Source organism: Amphiprion ocellaris, chromosome 14 (genome assembly GCF_022539595.1).
Source record: "Amphiprion ocellaris isolate individual 3 ecotype Okinawa chromosome 14, ASM2253959v1, whole genome shotgun sequence".
Lineage (NCBI taxonomy): Eukaryota > Metazoa > Chordata > Actinopteri > Pomacentridae > Amphiprion > Amphiprion ocellaris.
In genome coordinates, this window is record NC_072779.1 from 30348973 (window position 1) to 30368157 (window position 19185).

General features: G+C 38.3%; 1 protein-coding gene across 1 annotated transcript in view; it reads right to left on the minus strand.

Annotated features, from left to right (window-relative positions):
* The window catches only part of rad51d (RAD51 paralog D), a 36494-nt gene extending 33536 nt beyond the window's left edge, over positions 1–2958 (minus strand). The window contains exons 1-2 of the mRNA XM_023274668.3: positions 2527–2958; positions 2347–2408 (exon numbers count right to left, since the gene is read on the minus strand). Coding sequence (XP_023130436.2) covers positions 2347–2408; positions 2527–2608 — 144 coding nt within the window. The 5' untranslated portion in view covers positions 2609–2958. The remainder of the gene's footprint in view (positions 1–2346; positions 2409–2526) is intronic.
* Positions 2959–19185: the final 16227 nt, after the last annotated feature.

Sequence of the window (19185 nt, forward strand, 5' to 3'; positions counted from 1 at the left end):
AACATGGTCAGCTATCAAAGTCTTGCTTTTTTTTCTCTCTAAACATCAGCACTACAGTTTCAGAATATTGCTTAAGAAGTCAACTGTCAGTGGCCAAAAGCTGTGTTTGCATGTAAATAAAGGCCAAGATGCAGAGAAAAAACAACATTATATCTGTGTGGACACCACCTGAGTTTGACGTTTCTACCTGCAAACAGGACTTGTGACTTTACATCCTGATGCTTAAGTGTGAGGTGGAAATCTAAACGCTGTGTTGCACAATGAGGATATAAAAGAAAACCTAGAACCAGAAGATAAACTTCCATCCATCCACCCATTATCTATACATCGCTTAATCCTCACTTGGGTCATGCGGGGCTGGAGTCTATCCCAGCTGACTCAGGTGAAGGCAGGGGACACCCTAGACAGGTCACCAGTCTGTCACAGGGCTACATACAGAGACAAACAATCACTCTCACATTCACACCTACAGACAATTTAGAATCGCCAATTAACCTCAGCATGTTTTTGGACTGTAGGAGGAACCTGGAGAACCCAGAGAAAACCCACACATGCACAGGGAGAACATGCAAACTCCATGCAGAAAGATCCCAGGAAGGGACGCAAACAGGGAATCTTCTAGCTGCGAGGCAACAGTGCTAACCACTGAACCACTATGCAGCCTCTGTAGAAGCATCAACACTGCAATTTCAGAATAACGCTTAAGAAGTCAATTTTCAGTGGCCAAAAGCTGTGTTTGCATGTAGAAAAAAAACAACATTATGTCTGTGTGGACACCACCTGAGTTTGACGTTTCTGCCTGCAAACAGGACTTGTGACTTGTGGAGATCTTAATGCTGCGTTGCACAAACAATGAGGACGTAAAAGAAAATCTGTAACCAGCAGCTAAACTTGTTAAATAAAAAAATAATAATTGTACATTCATAGCTTCTGAATTTACTAAAGACTTAGAAGGTGTAGATGTAATTTTAAAACTTAATTTTATCATAGAAAAATTACATGTGACAAATTCTTATTCAGAGCGGAGTATTTTTTTTATTTTAAATTTTTTTTTTTACATCTTCACACATCTGGAGGGGATTTTAACTATTCAAACTAATCACCTTGGTCAAGATCAGAGTTAGCAGGGGGTCTAAAAATCACAAGAAGGCTTAATGACATGCAGATAACATGGAAATTTTCCTCCAAGTATGGAGAGAGTACAATATAGTTTACACTTTTCCAAACTTTCTCTTGTAATTTCTGAGCTTTTCAAGCCCTCGGGGTGGCAACACTCTTCTCCTATACATGCCCAGGTTGTATGTGCAGACATTATGGCTACAGAGAATGTTTCTCTGACTGAAACGCTCACAGTCATTGTTTTTACCACAAAAGCTTGGGTTGACTTCGATGCCCTGTCCACCCACGCAATTATTCACTGATACACTTTTATCTATACGGCTCCCTCTGGGGTTCCTTCATGATTATTTGCGCTCTTATATCTCTGAAAGGTTTTGGTGGAAAGCACCATTTATGATCTAAAAAAAAATAGTTTCCTGTTATCTGCCCATAAGGTCAGTTCTGAGCTAGTCAGAATTTCTTTCATGATCTCTGCTCCCTTTTTGTGGTTCCCACTGCACAATGATTTAAAACTAAGAGAGCCGACCTCTCTTCACAGGTTCAAACTGATAATGAAGGACTTTGTGGGAGAATCAAGAAGCAGGTTTTTACTTTCCTGCTGGCTAAAACTTGTTTTTTTGGGGTGTTTTTCATTGTTTACTCTATGCAAACTATTTCATATAAGACACTACCTTTTGCTACACAGGAAACAGTATGTCTAGTTGTAATTGCACACACAGAAGAAAATATACAAAACAGATGGGAAGCAAATGTGATCTTCAACCTTGATTTAAACCTGTAGCGTAAAACAATTTTGCCCAGCTTGTTAACCAGATGACCTCGTTTGCCATGGGAATACAAAATAAGCCCTGTAGGTGGTCAGCCTCCACTATGAGTGACTTTAAAGAAAAAAAAAAAGTATCCCACTAGATATAAACCACTTACACAATGCTGTGCGTGGGAGAAAGTGAGCCTAAGATCAGCATGATATTGGTCAGGGCCTAATCATCCCACTCGGCTGTGTTTATGCCAAGTATAAAAATGTGGGTGTTTTCTGGTTTTCATTTGAAGTCCTTCTAACAAGTGAAAGGAAATTGTTGCAACAAGGAAATGTTCTGGGTTTTAAGGGGCTTATTCTGTGGCAGCATCTGGATGCGGTGGGTGTAGCGTGTTGGGTTAACTGGTAGTGTTTATGCCCTGCATGGCAATCAGGCATCTTTCCATATTTATTAAATATAAGTAAAATACCTTGTAGGACACAGAACATTTCCGAGCAAGTTCCTCCGTGTCTGACGAGACCAGGTCCTCCACTGTGAAAACAAGAAGTCATGTGTGTTCTTGTCAGCCAGTTTAATTAAAATGAAGCATCCTTAAACTAAAAAAAACGAAACAAAACAAAAAACCACTCATTTTCACACACAAACTGACCTGTTTTAACATCAGCAGCACGCAGGTTCCGAAGTAAACCTGCATCCAGTCCAGGACACATACCTTCTCTTAGGACCACCATGGTCTCACATTTTTCATCACCAATTCAGATTTAACTTAATCCATACGATACAGCATCTATTAAAAAAGAAGCTAACTTTAAGGATGCTGCTAGCTACAGCTGTGTTGAGCTAACGCTGCTGGTTGTTTTTAGCTTCGCGGCTAACTGTAGCAAACTTTTCTCCGTGTGGTCGTTGAAGACGCTGCCAGCGACTTTCTTGAAGCTCTTCCTAAAGTTCAAACCGTAATTAGTCAAACTAACGACATGACGAAACGTTTTCAACTTAGCTTCGACTTCGTTCATCAATTGCACTGCATTTCACGCTGACTAGTTTTACAAACACTACGCGAAAGCTTAAGCAGCTTGTAACCTGTTGCTTGCCGTACGAAAGTTCGCACGCACTGCCTATCGGGTAATGTAGTACACTTCCCTGAAAGTGTTTGGGAGTTTATTGTTGTCAGTATTACTGGGAAATATATTTGAGTATTTTATGCATGATTGTTTTTGACTTCAATTAAAGAGTGTCATGAAGTTGTTTTTGGTTAAAAGCTTGTCATTGTTTACAAAAACGGATTTGATTCTGTCAATGAGACAGACAGCAACAAAAACACACAAAAGTTTATCAAGATATACACCCAGACAAGAAAAACAGAAAAAAACACATTTGATTCAACATGGCACATGTGAAATGAAATGAAATAAAATAAAACTAAAATAAATAAAATAAAATAGCCTCATCATGTAGATAGCACATTTATAACAGCCAAAGTGTTTCCCAATAAAGAAATACTATTAACATTACAAAAGTACCTGACTAATTTGAATATTAAGACCCTGCAATTACAAACGTAATGCAAATTTACTCGACAAATTTAAGTATTAATGTTGAGCCCCACATATATATACACACACATACACACACACACACACACACACACACACACACATATATATATATATATATAGTAGTGCTCACTTTAGATTTAGGTAATTCTGACTTAAAGCAGTGCCAGAAATATTACTATCTAACTAAATTTGGATGAACTTAATGCAGTTGCATGCCATAATTGAAGCAATTAATTTAAGTTGATCGAAAAACTCTCTTTTTTCAGTATACAATATAATATATAATGTAAATTTACCTTGCAAATATGAATATTAAGGTTTAGACTGTACAATATATGTTACACGAATTTACCCGATTATCTTAAATATTAAGGTTTAAACCCTGCAATATTATCTATGAAAAGCACAATAAATCCAAAGATGTTAGAGTCATGAGAGTATCACAAATTTGTCGTGTTAATCGCCATGGCAGCTGTCGAACACATCGAGAATATTATTTGTTTTATGGTTATAAAAAATAGGAAAAGCTCTCCCTAAACTAATTTGCAGTCATTGCTCCTCGGGTCTAAAGGATTTTTGGGTTTACCTTGTCCCTTCAGAAGACTCAGTGTTATCACAAGTGCAGAACTGGTGGTAGCACTAGAGGCTGTGAGGACACTTGTTGTCGAGAGGAGCCTCGAACTGGACAATACGCTGATCCTAAGCCCTGACACTGATCCTCAGCGGCGCAAAAAGTCATTGACTTTGCCTCAGCCTGCCACTCTTTCAGCGCTCTCCAGTTCAACATCTCACCAATTTGTATCAGCGAACTGTGATTCTGGGGTGACGGGTCGCCGTCGTGAGAGGGTAAATTGTCGGTTTAATCCAGATACAAGCTCCTCTTCTGGCAGTCTTTTCCAAGTGTTAGCAGGACGCTGAACCCTTCTGACTTCTTTTTTTTTTAAACTAATTATTTTCCTTATTCAGTCGCGGGAGCTTCTGCTGGTCAAGCCTTTTGGAATTTAATTTAATTTATAAATAAAGTTGGATTTATTATTTATTTATTAACTGACATCATGTGGAAGTTACACGAGAGAAAATATGATTCAAGGATCAATAAAGAATCCTTCCATAACCATTAATATGCTAATATAATTCTACCCAAATGAATTGAATTAAAGTTATGGATCAAGAGCTGATACTGTGTTAATCATTTCACTACGCCTGCATGTGCGAGTTGTGAAGCTGTAGAGTAGAAAATGTTCACTCAATTACTGAAGGCTTATTCTGAAATGTTCCCTGAATAGTTCTGTGAACACACATGTATGTAAGTGTTTGCAGCAAAACACAAAAGAAACCTCGGGTCAGCGAGGTTTATGAAGTATATTACAATAATTAAGCATTTAACATTGCATGTCATGTGCAGAATAACCTGCTTGTTAATATTACTACTATGACTGCAGCAGGTCTCAGTGTTTAGAAGTAGAAACTTTTTGGGTAACTCTGGTGCCCTTTAATTTATACAGACAATCCCCAGCATTAATTTAGTTTCTTGCCAAATTTCTTTCTAATTTTTTCACCTCAAACTTGGAATTGTCGCCCAAATAACCTCAGTAAAAGTGATATTTCTTACATATTGCACTAGATAACATGTAATTGACACACGTTGCATCAGCTGCTTTCATTACCACATATTTAAATGGATGAAACCTCACTGACCCATAGGTTTCTGGGTCGTGGAGTTTCCTGTTAACAGCAACACTTTGAGCCTTAATACAGTTTAAACAGATGAGTAATATAAAAAATCAACCTCCATACCACACCACAAATAGAAAAATTGGCTACTGGTTGTTGTAGTAGGCTGTAAATGTGTATTTCTGCTATGAAGTTTAAACATTTTAACCTGAGAGGTGTCTGTGGGGTTTGACTCAGTTTGGCACCTAGCCTCTAGTGGCCACTAGAGCAACTGCAGTTTTTTTAAATTTAAAAAAAGCACTTCCATCTTGGCTTCGTTTCTCAGCTTCAGATTTATAGACCTTTGTGCCTTCACCAATACAATAAGAAAACTACTCAAGAAGAGTTTCCTTTAAATCCAGACCTCCATGAAAGTACATAATAAAAACTCCAAAAGTGCTCCCTCCCTCGCTGGGTTTTACTTGCTCTGCTTATTTAATGTGTATGAAGTTACAATAAAAAAATTGTAATTTTGTGTGCTTTTCATTATTGTTAAGTGCATCCTGATAACCAGGACAAAGCTAACCTTCAAATTAAGCTGTTCTTTTCTCCTGGCCTTCATTACAAATAGGCTAATGTAAATTCTTAAGAATTATCAACATTGACTGATACAAAAACCTATTTCCTGATAGATTTATCAGCTGTATTGGCCCCTGAAAAACGTTTCATTTTGTTTTCCAGATAAAGTGATAAATTAAAGAAATATTGTGACCCTTTTGTGATGCTATAACATACCACTGCAAACAAGTATTAATAAATGCAAAACACCTATCTGTCGGGCTGCCGGGGTTCTGACAAACTTTCTGTGAACACAAGTGTAAATATAAAGTTAATTAAGATAGAGAGGTTTCTACAGTTAAAAATTTAAAATGGCACTATGACACAACAGAATAGAGCTGCAAGTGATGATTATTTATGTTGTTATTTTCTCATTTGAACAATTAGTTGTTTAAGATATTTTTTTAAAGTAAGAAAATGGTGAAAAATGTTGCTTCCAAAAGCTCAAGAAGTCATCCTCAAATGTCACAATTTAAAGATATTCAGTTTACTGTCATAAAGAAGAAAAGAAATGTGAAAATATTCACATTTAAGAAGCTGGATTCAGAGAAGTTTGACTTTTTTTCTTTGAAATCATTCAAAATAGGTAGCAATTAATTTATTTTTGAAAACTAATTATTAAATCAGTGCAACTCGGCAACCAAGCTAGAATTAACAGGTTGTAGTTGATTAAATAGAATAGCAATACTGTCTGAAGCTGGATTTTGTAAACACTGTTTGCTCCAGAAAGACAGGAAGTAATTTAACTGCATCCAAATTGTATAATACATTAATTAGATACACATTTCTGGAGTCTTTGTCATCTCTGCTGAATTATACACAACATGTTGCCCTTATTGTGGCCTCAGTTTTTGTTTTTGTGTTTTGCTTCGTCTGTTCTGCTTTGGAGGTGAGTTCCTAGAACCATCTGCGCTGCTTCCAGGTAATCTTACAAGCTGCAGGTAAGTGCCGTCAGCTGGGATTGGTCAAGCAGATGTGGTGTCGCAACAAACAACACAAACCGTTCAGACAAAAACAGGCTGTTCGACACGCCGTTCGAAAGATGCACCAGGAGGCTTCTCAGCGTCTGAATAAGTGAACGAGTTGAAACAAAATCTTCGAGATGAAACAAGATGATAGAAAAAAGAAAACACTTTCTATGAATCACTAAAGTGTTGGGAAAAAAACATCCACGATGTTCTAAACGAGCTCAGTGTGCAGATTGATCTCAGCAGGTGCGTTCATAGACTCTCTGAGCTTCGGGTCGATAACATACTGAGAAAAATGAAGAAGAACCTCTGCTTTACCTGCACCATCTCCAGTGAGCACCAGTTAATAATGCATAGTGCAGTTTGGAGGAAGAAAAAACTTCAAATGGCTTCAACATTTGATGTTGAAACACTGTTAAAAAAAGAGAGACAACGCTGTGATCTGTCAGCATCTCAGCCCTGTAGAGTAAATAATGGCTCAGGCCCATTTTCACCAAATGGAAGCAACACTGCCTCACTTATGCAGAGCCTGTTTTCACGAAAACACTCCACAGACGTCCCGGTCGTCACATTTCCACCCAATTTCATGCCTATGGGAGAGTCCAGATTGTTGTCTGAGACAGTACTAGTAACAGCACAAAACCTCAGAATGGGGAATTCTTTTTCTTTTTCTGTGAGGGAATCATGTCAAATCTTTCTAGAAGAACAGCAGAGATGAAAAGTATCCACAGCAAGAGTCTGTGAAGTTGCTTTTCAGGAGCCAAACACCATTATTTTTGTGTTTCATTGTCCTCCAGGAAATAGGAGGACCTACTAGAACCACACAGTGTTGTTTTTTTTAACATTTAATTGTGAGAAAACAACTTTTACTCTGTTGTCTTGGTCCTGAGTTGTACTTAGAACCTTCTCTGGGAGATAGAAATGAACTGAAAAGTAGTTAAAGGGGGTTCTTTTTACCGTCTCTTAGGGAGGTTCAGTAGGATTCTTGGTGTAATCCCCAACTTCTGCCAGACGCCTCCTACATATCTTTAGACAGGCTTCTTTGAGGAGGCATTTCAAATTTTAAGGTTTTTACATGATCTGACAAAAGCCAATAACATACGAGGACTAGAGGTGTGCTCCCGCTACAGGGGTTTCTAAAATCCGGACAGATTTTGAAATCAGGTTGCATCATAAGGAGGAATCTCACTCATGCTCACACTGTCAGATTGGTAAAATAATGCTGCATCAGGATGTTACTAAGATTATTGGGCCAAAAGAAGCATGCAGTCACGTGGGGAAACAGATGTAAACGAAATGGAGACTTTGGTGCAACAACTCGCTGTCATGCCAACAATAGCTTGTGATTAGAAAAAAGAATCTGCCTGAATGAGAAAATGTTTAGTCAACATGGAACTGAGTGGGGCTGCACAGTGGTGTAGTGGTTAGCACTTTCGCCTTACAGCGAGAAGATCCCTGGTTCGCGTCCCGGCTTTCCCAGGATCTTTCTGCATGGAGTTTGCATGTTCTCCCTGTGCATGCGTGGGTTTTCTCCGGGTACTCCGGCTTCCTCCCACAGTCCAAAAATATGCTGAGGTTAATTGATCATTCTAAATTGCCCGTAGGTGTGAATGTGAGAGTGATTGTTTGTCTCTGTATGTAGCCCTGTGACAGACTGGTGACCTGTCTAGGGTGTCCCCTGCCTTCACCTGAGTCAGCTGGGATAGACTCCAGCCCCCCATGACCCTAGTGAGGATTAAGTGGTGTATAGATAATGGATGGATGGAACTGAGTGGTGGACTATGAAGCAAGATTAACGGTTTTCTTTTAACCTACTAGATCACCATGGTAGCTGATGCTGCACAGCTAACCTCTGTTTAAAGTCGGGGTTAACATCAGCTCATCACTGCAGAGAAGTGTACAGTGAGCTGCACACATTGAAAGTTTTACCCAACTGTGGCACCAAATGAAAAGTCAAAGGATCATCAGAGTCCATAAATACCATAAATGTCTGTTTTTTCCCATCCAGCTGGAGAACATTTGTCTATATCCACCCACCGACCCTGATCAGGAGAATTTCCTTCAGTGATATTGTGAAGTCTCAACCCGACATGCTGCGATTTGACACTACGTGAACAAAAGTGAACTGACTTTCACTGTGCAGTTCAAATGTCACCCTGCTGGTGGCGTCAAAGGAGAAGCCAGGTGATCTGCAAAGTCATTCCCATTCATTCCCGAGGCAACAGTCTGAGCCAATATTTGAGCCAGTCAATCTTGCAGAGACATTTGGGTGGACAGGTGGAAGTTCTGACCTGCTGGTCAGATGTGGAGAGTCTTTTTGATCCTCCTCTGGTTCTCTGCTGACTCCCGGTTGATGACTTTGACCTCCTTCCTGCAGACGCTGCAAGCGCTTACTGTCTTATTATCGCGAACAGTGAATGGTTTCTGTTTTTAGTGTCCGTTCAGTCTCATCTGAAGCCAGAGAGCACCCTTGGTTTGCCATCTTTCCGCATGAATATGACCTGTTGGTGACACTTAACTGAAGCTGCATTCTTATCATGATCACTCCTACACCAGATTCTGAACAGGTGTTTTGTTAAGTGGTGCTCTGGAAGGAAGTAAAAAACTATTACAGCGATTAGAGAACGGCAGGTTGCTTGTAATTCAGGCAGCTTCTTAAAGACACAATGCTTTTCAAACCTACCAGCATGTTTTGTGCTTCACAAATTAATAGAACAAACAGGGCATTATCCTATGAATTAACACCATCTCCCCTTTGGAGAATATTAGATGCAAAATATAGACAGATCATTAGATTAACTTTATTTTCTTTCCTGATTCTTCGTGGACTACAGGTGAATTCTGCTCCATCAATCACTGTTTGGAATCCAATGAATAATTTCAGCTCTTTTAATATCCTCTAGTAAGTTTAATTCATTATTGATAACTAATGCTAGTTAAACAGGCCAGTTGTAGTGGCCTGGAAATGCCCCATTCATGATATATTCACTGTAATAAATCATCAGAGGAATGAAAGTGGCTTCGTTTGCTCTCCCAACAGCGCCGCCTCGACTCTCCGTTAATTCAACACCGGCCCACTGTACGGTTGTTTTTATTACTCGTCTCATTTATCCTGAATGAGACAGATAATCGGGTTTAGAGATTAAATTGTTGCAATAAAGGTGCTCGTTTTCAAAGGGCCACAGGGTGCAGTGAATGCCGAAGCCCTTTTTAAACCTGACGGCCTCAGTGCAGCCTGCTGGGACTGAAAGGGAGCCTTCAATGAAAAAATAAAGTCAGCAGAAAACCCACAATTCATGAGGTGGGACCCTCACTAGAGCTGTGTGAGAAACCTCCACGTGGTTTCTGGTTGTTTATCTTTCAGACCTACAGGAGCCTAAATACAAACACTGAATTGTCCTGATTATCATTTTAGCATTGAGCTGCGCTGATATATCCTAATGAGAGTTTCCCCTCTGGCTGCCTACAAGCAAAATGACTCATTTATCCAAACAGGACCAGTGGAAACTCTGATGTGGGTGGCAGGCCTCTTTGTCTGTTATGTTATAATAATGCTGCATTATGAGCACTTTCTTAAACTAATCTATTGAAAGTAAGTTTCTTTTGCACTTGTTAAATCAGGAAAATGCATCGTATTTTGGTAGTCTTTCCTCCTGCAGCAGCCTGTGCAAAGAAAGGAGAATCTGTGTCAAAACTAAACAATCAAACATTTGAAAATGCTTTACGTTCACTTAAAAAAAAAAATACTAATCTTCATGTCTAAATTTAGAATAACACAAACTCCAACACCAAACCTAATTGAAATGCATTTATTTATTTATGTTTTAATAACCGCCTGAATCCCAAAACCTGCCACTGAGTTGGAAAGGTATGTTATCTTTCAAAAAATTGTCAAAATTACATATTTTATCAGAGCCAGAAACTGTCAAAACTGCAAGATTGTTAGATTTTAAAATTTTTCATGTGAGCCGAATGGGTAAGCTTAAAATTGTGATTTTTCATCCAAATCATTTTATTCTACATGTCTCATTTTTAAAAAAAAAACTTCAAAAAATAAACCAAGATACTGTAAAATAAATAAATAAATTAAACAAAAATCTGCGCTCTTCAGTGAAATCGGGAATTCATTCATGACTCAGCTGTGACCTACAGTCTTCTGACAAAAAATCAGGAACTGTATGATTGAACTGCAGGCAGTGTTTATCCAGAGTACGGAGGAAACAAGTGGGGAAACTAATTTAAAATGGGAACAGTAAAATATTTATACCATGTGGAGCCATTATTTACCTCATAGTATCAGTAATACCTGTGGGTACTTAGAAAAATGTTACCTGTTGAGTTTTTTCATTTTTTGTATCATAAATATCCAAATAAATTCAACTTTCCTTCTGTTTTTTAAAGGATTCATTTGTATTCTAATTTCCTGAGTTCTCTCTGCTTCTTGTCATAGTTGTTCTGTTTCCATAGATAAGCAGGACTTTATATTTCACAGTGATGAAAAATGTGAGAGTAGAAAAAAACACTCCAAACTGCTTGGAGTTCAGAGGGTTTTTTTTAGCATTTATTCTTCAGTGTTGATAGGCTATTTTTGCTAAAACCTTAAAGTGGTCAATACAGATATAGAGAAGTAGCTGCACAGGAGCCAAATTATTAGGAACACATCAAAAACAGTGATACTGAAAATGGAAAAAATACAGTAACTAGTTTAATAACATGACTGAGTTTAAAAATCATGATATTTCAGAAATATTGTGATGTTAGGCTCAGGTTCGATAAATTTTACTTTACTGACTGAATTTTATGTCACAGGTGAGTAGTTCATGGACCACCGGGAAGTTGAAAATATAGTGCCTCATTTAGTTTTTGGCGCTCATGAAAGTTTCAATTTGGGCGATTTCTACCCCAAAAGGAAACCCAGTCTTATCTAAACTGCTTTTTGTGTGTGCAGGGCTTCACAATTGAAACTGATTGTGTTTGTTTTGTTTGTTTAGTCTCCTCCAAAGAGTTAAATTGTGACATTTCATCAAAATAAAAGTGACTTCGATAAACACCAGTTTAAATATTGATGCTTTTTTTTTTCCTAGGGTCAGGTAGCCAACTCTAAGAAAAGGACAAAACAAGTCAGAAACTGCAAAAACAGCGAGAATTACTGGATTTTAAATTTTCTGATGGTCCCTGAACGACTCATCTGTGACATAAAATTCTGTCAGTAAAACTGACCAAACCTGAGCCAAAAGTCATGATATTTCTGAAATATCAGGATTTTAAACTTAACTAAACAGTCAAAATTCTTAAATATTTCAAGCAGAAACTGCAAAAAAAAAAAACAAAAAAAAAAAAAAACTGTCACCTGAAGTCGTTTCTGAAGCTCTGCACCCAAGCAGCAGTTTAGATAATATTTTGTTTTTCTTGGTATTTCAAGTTTGACAGGCATTTGTCTTTGAGTTTGGGCCAGCTAATCCTAAAAATTGACAAAATGACACCATTTATCAGAGGGAGAAACTGAAAAACAGTAAGAATCACCAGATTTTGAACTTTCTGATGGTCCCTGAACTACTCATCCGTGACAAAGTTCTGTCAGTAAAGTAAAATTGATCAAACCTGAGTTTAAAATCCATGACATTTCTGAAATATCATGATTTTAAACTTAATAAAACAGAACTTTGGATAACAATAGGAGTCTTTTCAGGTTTGACAGGTATGCTATTTTTAAGAAATTGTCAAAATGACCAAATATTTTAGGCAGAAACTATAAAAATGATCAAATATTTTAAGCAAAAGCTATAAATATAGTCACTAAAGCACCCAACTAGCAGCGTGGTTCCTCTGCAAAACCTCTGCAGCAGAGTTCACTTCTGGAGTCATAAAGACGACAACACAAGACCTTTTCTAATGTAAAAACTTAATCGAAAAAGTAACTGAAGCCGTGACACAAATGTAATGGAGTAGAGAAGTAATGTTTCACTGAAGTACATTACCTCTAAATTGATCTTCTGTACAACACCTGAGTAAATGATCTTCTACTGTACATTCTCTCCATTGCTTCCTCAGACGATGAGCTTGTGATTTTCTTTCTATTCCAACAACCTCACATCCCCCCAAAGGAATCAATACTTTAATCATAGCCAGAAAATACTCATCTGGATGGAATTGGCTATTTGCAACAAACGGTTCATTATTATCACCAGAGGAAGCGATAACACCTGACTCAGACATGGAGGAGCTGTTCGACGTCACGGCTGCTTCTGTAGGAGAAATAAAATAACCTACATGTCGTCTGGGGGGGGATACCCATGAAGACATCCCGCAGGCGGTGTGGAGTTAAAGTACGTCTTCCAAGGCAGTTCAGCTGGAGGATGAGTGGGCCTTCGTCTATAGCTCACGGATGAATCATGTATTAGGTATAAATTATATAAAACACGTCTTCAGTAGTCATGTAACACGACTGCTTCACACGACAGCATGTAGAGCAGCACACGGTGTTTCACGACCTTCACACGCAGCCAACTTCTGTCTTCTCTTGTTTCTTTAACTCGTCCCCCTGGAATAAAGCACTATTAATCTCTTTTAACTGCATCTCTTTGAGTTTCTTTGACTTTAAAACGCTCCCAACGTGACACAAAGCCCTCTGCGGTTCATAAGTCAACTAATAAACTGAATTAAATAATTCAAGAATGCCCCTTGGTGACATTTACAGGCTGCTTTTCAAAATAAAAGCACTCCATAATAGAAGGAAAACATTTTTCTTTTTAGATCTCATCTCCTTTATCCCTAAAGAACAAGTTCCTCAATAAACTGTATTTAAATGAGAATATTTTGAATTACATGAAGCAAGAATGAATGTTTTCAACATTTACAGGACGCTTTTCAAAATAAAATCATCCAATAATAGAAGGAAATGATTTGTTTTCTCTTTACATTTCATCCCGAATCCCTCAGAAAAAGTTCTTTAAATGTTTTCTCCTGTTTCTTTAACTCTCCCCCTTAGAAGAAATCACTATCAATCTCAATTAACTGAATCTCTTTGACTTTATGACTCAAATAACCGTCTGTGGTTCAAAAGTCAATAAACTGTAATAAATAACTCAAAAATGCCTCATTGATACACTACATTGCCAAAAGTATTCACTCACCCATCCAAATAATCAGAATCAGGTGTTCGAATCCCTTCCATGGCCACGGGTGTATAAAATCAAGCATCTAGGCTGCAGACTGCTTTTACAAACATTTGTGAAAGAATGTGTCGCTCTCAGGAGCTCAGTGAATTCCAGCGTGGAACTGTGATAGGATGCCACCTGTGCAACAAATCCAGTCGTGACATTTCCTCGCTCCTAAATATTCCACAGTCAACTGTCAGCTGTATTATAAGAAAGTGGAAGTGTGTGGGAATGATAGCAACTCAGCCACCAAGTGGTAGGACATGTAAACTGACGGAGCGGGGTCAGTGGATGCTGAGGACCATAGTGCCAAGAGGTGGCCAACTTTCTGCAGAGTCAATCACTACAGACCTTCAAACTTCATGTGGCCTTCAGATTAGCTCCAGAACAGTGCTTCAGCAGAGAGCTTCATGGAATGGGTTTCCATGGCCCAGCAGCTGCATCCAAGCCATACATCACCAAGTGCAATGCAAAGCGTGGGATGCAGTGGTGTAAAGCAGCCACCACTGGACTCTAGAGCAGTGGAGACACCTTCTCTGTGGACAGCCTTCCCAGAAGAGTTGAAGCTGTTCTAGCTGCAAAGGGTGGACCGACGTCATATTGAACCCTAGGGATTAGGAATGGGATGTCACTTACGTTCATATGTGAGTCAAGGCAGGTGAGCAAATACTTTTGGCAATATAGTGGTCGCTTTTCAAAATAAAATCACTTCACTGCAGAGGAAAATCATTTGTTTATTTGTTTTCTCTTTACATTTAGTCACCTGGATCCCTAGAGAGCAAATTATTCAATAAACTGTCTTTAAATTAAAATTTTCTGAATTAATAACTCAAAAATGCCTCTCAGTGACATTTACATGGTGCTTTTCAAAATAAAAGCACACCTCTATACAGGAAAATTATCTATTTTTTCTTCACATTTCATCTTTTGGATCCCTGAAGAACAAGTTCTTCAATAAACATTCTTTAAATGAGAATGTTCTGAATTAAATACCTCAATAATGCCTCTTGGTGACATTTACAGCCTGCCTTTCAAAATAAAATCACCCCACTGTAGAGGAAAATCTTTTGTTTTTCTCTTTACATTTCATCTTATGGATCCCTCAAGAGTAAATTCTTCAATAAACATTTAAATTAAAACGTTCTGAATTGAATAACTCAAGAATGCCTCTTAGTGATGCTGCTTTGAACAATAAGAAATCACCTCACTATGGAAGAAAATCATTCGTTTTCTCTTTACATTTCATCTCCTGGATCCCTAAGGAACGAGTTCTTCTGTAAATGAAAACGTTGTGAATATAAATGCGTGAGGAAGCTTTTCCTTCCTGCAGAAACCTCAGTGGAAGCTCCTATAGGTTCCTCCTTGTGTCCTACTTTATGTTGCTTTGTAGAGACATTGCGTATTAATTACATATGATTATGTGAGCCTCTCCTCATTAGTGCTTGTGTAGTCAGTTTCCTTTTGCTGTCTGAACCGTGTTGTCCTACAATCTTCAAATAGCTGCACGGAAAACGTGGACAGAAGTGCTAAATAAAAGCAACAAAACAGGTCAAATCAGAGAGTAGTCCAGACACTCTTTTGGTGGAGATCAAGGAGTTTTTGTAACTTTGCAGGCGTCCAGAGTTTGTGAATGCGTGACACCAGACGTTTGTTTGTTGTGGTTGAGAGCTTATTTGCTTTCTTTGCATTCTCTCTTCTAGGTCAAGCTCCTATGGATGATTAAGTCGGACGTGTTGGCTGAGAAAAAGGCTCGGGGTTATCACCCTCTTGCTGAGGGTTCGCTGCCGACGGACGCCGACAAGACAACTCCCACCGAGGCTCCCTTTTTCTCAGACGTTTGAGGCCGGTTACCAACAAGTCCGTCTGTGCTCATGTGCTGCCATCTGTGTGGGCAAATCTCACAATCATAAATATTGAAAATCTCCATTTTTGTGTTAAATTTATCATCAGTTTGTGTTCTAACATTGTAAAGAGGTGACAAGTAGACGCTCAAGACTTCATTTAAACTAAACTCACATAAACTACAGCAGGAATGACTTTACATGACTGCGTTCAAATGATCCAAACACGTCATTTTTAATCATCATTTTTACCAAAAATTGCCGCATTCAGTGTCATGTTTTTGACGAGTTCTTCTTTAAATGTTTTTTCTTGTTTCTTTAACGCTTCTCCTTGGAATAAATCACTATTGATTTCATTGAACTGAATTTCTTTGAATTTTTCCCTTTAAAATGCCCCAAACATGTCAAATAACACTCTGTGGTTCAAAAGTCAATTAATAAACTGAATTAAATAACTCAGAAATGCCTCTTATTGATGTTTACTGGCTGCTTTTCAAAATAAAAAGCACCACCCCATATTGAGGAAAATCCTTTGTTTTTCTCTTTACATTTAATCTTATGGATCCCTCAAGAGCAAATTCTTCAATAAACCTTCTTTTAATGAGAATGTTTTGAATTAAATAACTCAGTAATGCCTCTTAGTGACATTTACAGGTAGCTTTTCAAATTAAAATCATCTCACTATAGAAAAAAAAAAGCATTATTTTATCTCTATACATTTCATCTCCTGGATCCCTAAAGAAAAAGTTCTTCTTCAAATGTTTTCTCTTGTTTTTTTTTTTTTTACCCTTCCCCTTGGTAAAAATACTACTAATCACATTTTACTGAATTTATTAAATTTTTTGACTTCAAAATGCCCCAAACATGTCAAATAACAGTCCGTGGTTAAAAAGTCAATTAAAAAAATTGAATTAAATAACTCAAAAATACCTGTTGTTGACACTGTCAGCTTTAAACAATAAACCACCCTATAATAGAAGGATATCATCTATTTTCTCTTACATTTCATCATATGCATCCTGAAAGAATGAGTTCTTCAATAAACCTTCTTTAAATAAGAACATTTTTAATTAAAGGACTCAAAAATGTCTCTGTTGTTTACTGGCTGCTTTTCAAAATAAAAGCACACCTCCACAGAATAAAATAATTTCTTTTCTCTTTACCTTTCATCTTATGGATCCCTAAAGAGCAAATTCTTCAATAAAGTTTCTTTCAATGAGAATGTTTTGAATTAAATAACAAACGAACAATAAAATTACCCTACAATAGAAGGAAATAATCTGTTTTCTCTTTCATCTCTTGGATCCCTGAAGAATGACTTCTACTGTAAATGTTTAAAATTTGAAATGAAAATGAAAAATTTTCATCACTTTGTGCTTTAATATGCTAAAGAGGTGGTAAGTAGACGCTAAAGACTTCATGTAAACTAAACTCACAAACTACAGCAGGAATGGCTTCATATGATTGCATTGAAACGATCCAAAGATCACTTTTATCATCCTGTTTACTGCATTTACTGCTGCATTCAGTGCCATGTTTGCAGCTTGTGATAACACTTTGAACAATTCATGACACTAAGTGGGTGATATCGGAGTCTACGCAGCCTTCCAACATGACATGAACGCATCATGAGCCCAGCTGCAACTTCAAAGCGGACTGAGCTTCCCGGGCCTGCTGTGAAGGTGGCAATGGGCTAAAAACACATTTTCACCGTCTGAGAGGCAGATTTGCATGTCATTACATGGAGATGGCTGCACGGCCCAATGGCAACGGCTCAGAATTTCAGAATTTTATTCTATTTTTTGAAAAAAAACTGGGCTTTACCTGGTAGTCTGCATGAAATTTGGCCAAGCAGCAGCACCATCTGTGCAGATATTTTTACCGCTATTACAAGAAGTGATGAATGGGACCTGAAAGCAAAAACAGAGAGACCTTATGCAACAAACATGTGAATTTGGTTCCTGCTCTCAAACTGTGCAGTCGGCTCGCTTGCAGAGCGTACAATCAACATAAGTTTGCAACTATACAGACCTTTAAAGACTTAGGTGGAAGATGAATTGGCCTTAAGTGTCCAACATCAGCCATTGCTCTTATTTTAGCTGTTAAATTAAGGTGTATCTGTTTATTATTTCCTGCTGTAAAGCTGGCAATAGGCTGAAAACACATTTTCACTGTCTGAGAGGCAGATTTGCATGTCGTTACACGGCCTAACGGCAACAGCACAGAATTTCTTTTGTTTTGGTCTTTTTTTTTTTTTTTAACTGGACTGTACCTGCATGAACTGCAGTATGGCTGAGCAGCAGCACCATCGACGCTATTTTTACCGCTACTCCAAGAAGCTAGGAATGAGACCAGACAGCAAAAACAGAAAGACCTTATACAACAAGAAAAGCACTCAGAGAGCGCAGTACTCCACCAAGGCTGCTCATTCCTTGTATCATTTCCAACGGCTGAAATCTTTAAAAACGTTGTGGATCCAGACAATAAGCAGCATCACTGCCAAGATATAATCAGTTGGTCCTTGTGTCATTTCTGACCTTCCCTAAAAATTTCATCTAAATCTGTTAATCCGTTTTTGAGTAATGCTGCTAACAGACAGACAGACAAACCAACACCAATCGTCACATTAAGGCTGGGTTATGTTTTCTGCACAAACAAGCCACGCAGAAATCCATGCGAGAGAAGGTGTGTGGCTTTATACTCCATGTAGCGTCTGCTCCCAAACTGCAGGGGGCAGTGTATCTACCTAGTATGCTCTAGTACTACACTAGAATAGAAGAAGTTTGCCATTGTTTACACCACTTAAAATATGGCATTTTACCAAACTTGCATTTCAGCAGTTAGTTTTAATTTCACACCATGAATTGTTCATAACCCGGTTGTCACGGTGATCTCTGTGTGATGAATCCTATAAATGCCCGTATTTCTGGACTTCAGCTACAAGTAGGTCCTGGTCCTCTGTCATGTTTTTCTGTGCGTCTCCATCCGCGTAGTTAGAAAAATGTGGAGGTGCGCGACGTGGAAATTTTATGCATGAGAAGGGCCACTCGAGGGGGCGTGGCTACCAAAATGATGTCATTTGTCCGCATGGACCTCGTGGACGTGGCAAGAATAAAACAAGCTTTACGCCGCCTCCTTGGCAGAGTAACAAACATCTGAATGTGCTTCCTGCTCTCGAATTGTGCAGTCAGCCTGCTTGCAGAGCGTACAGTCAATATAAGGTACTATATGTACCTTTGCAGACGTAGGTGGAAGATGAAATTACCCTTGCAAATGTGGGGGAAGCATAAATTGGCTTCAAGTGTCCAACATCTGCAATGGCTCTTCTTTTAGCTTTGAAATGAAGGTTTATGTATTTATTGTTTCCTGCTGTGAAGGTGGCAATGGGCTAAAAACATATTTTCACCATCTGAGAGGCAGATTTGCATGTCATTACACGGAGATGGCTGCACGGCCCAAAGGAAACAGCCCAGAATTTCAGAATTTTCTTTTTCTTTTTTTAAAAACTGGGCTTT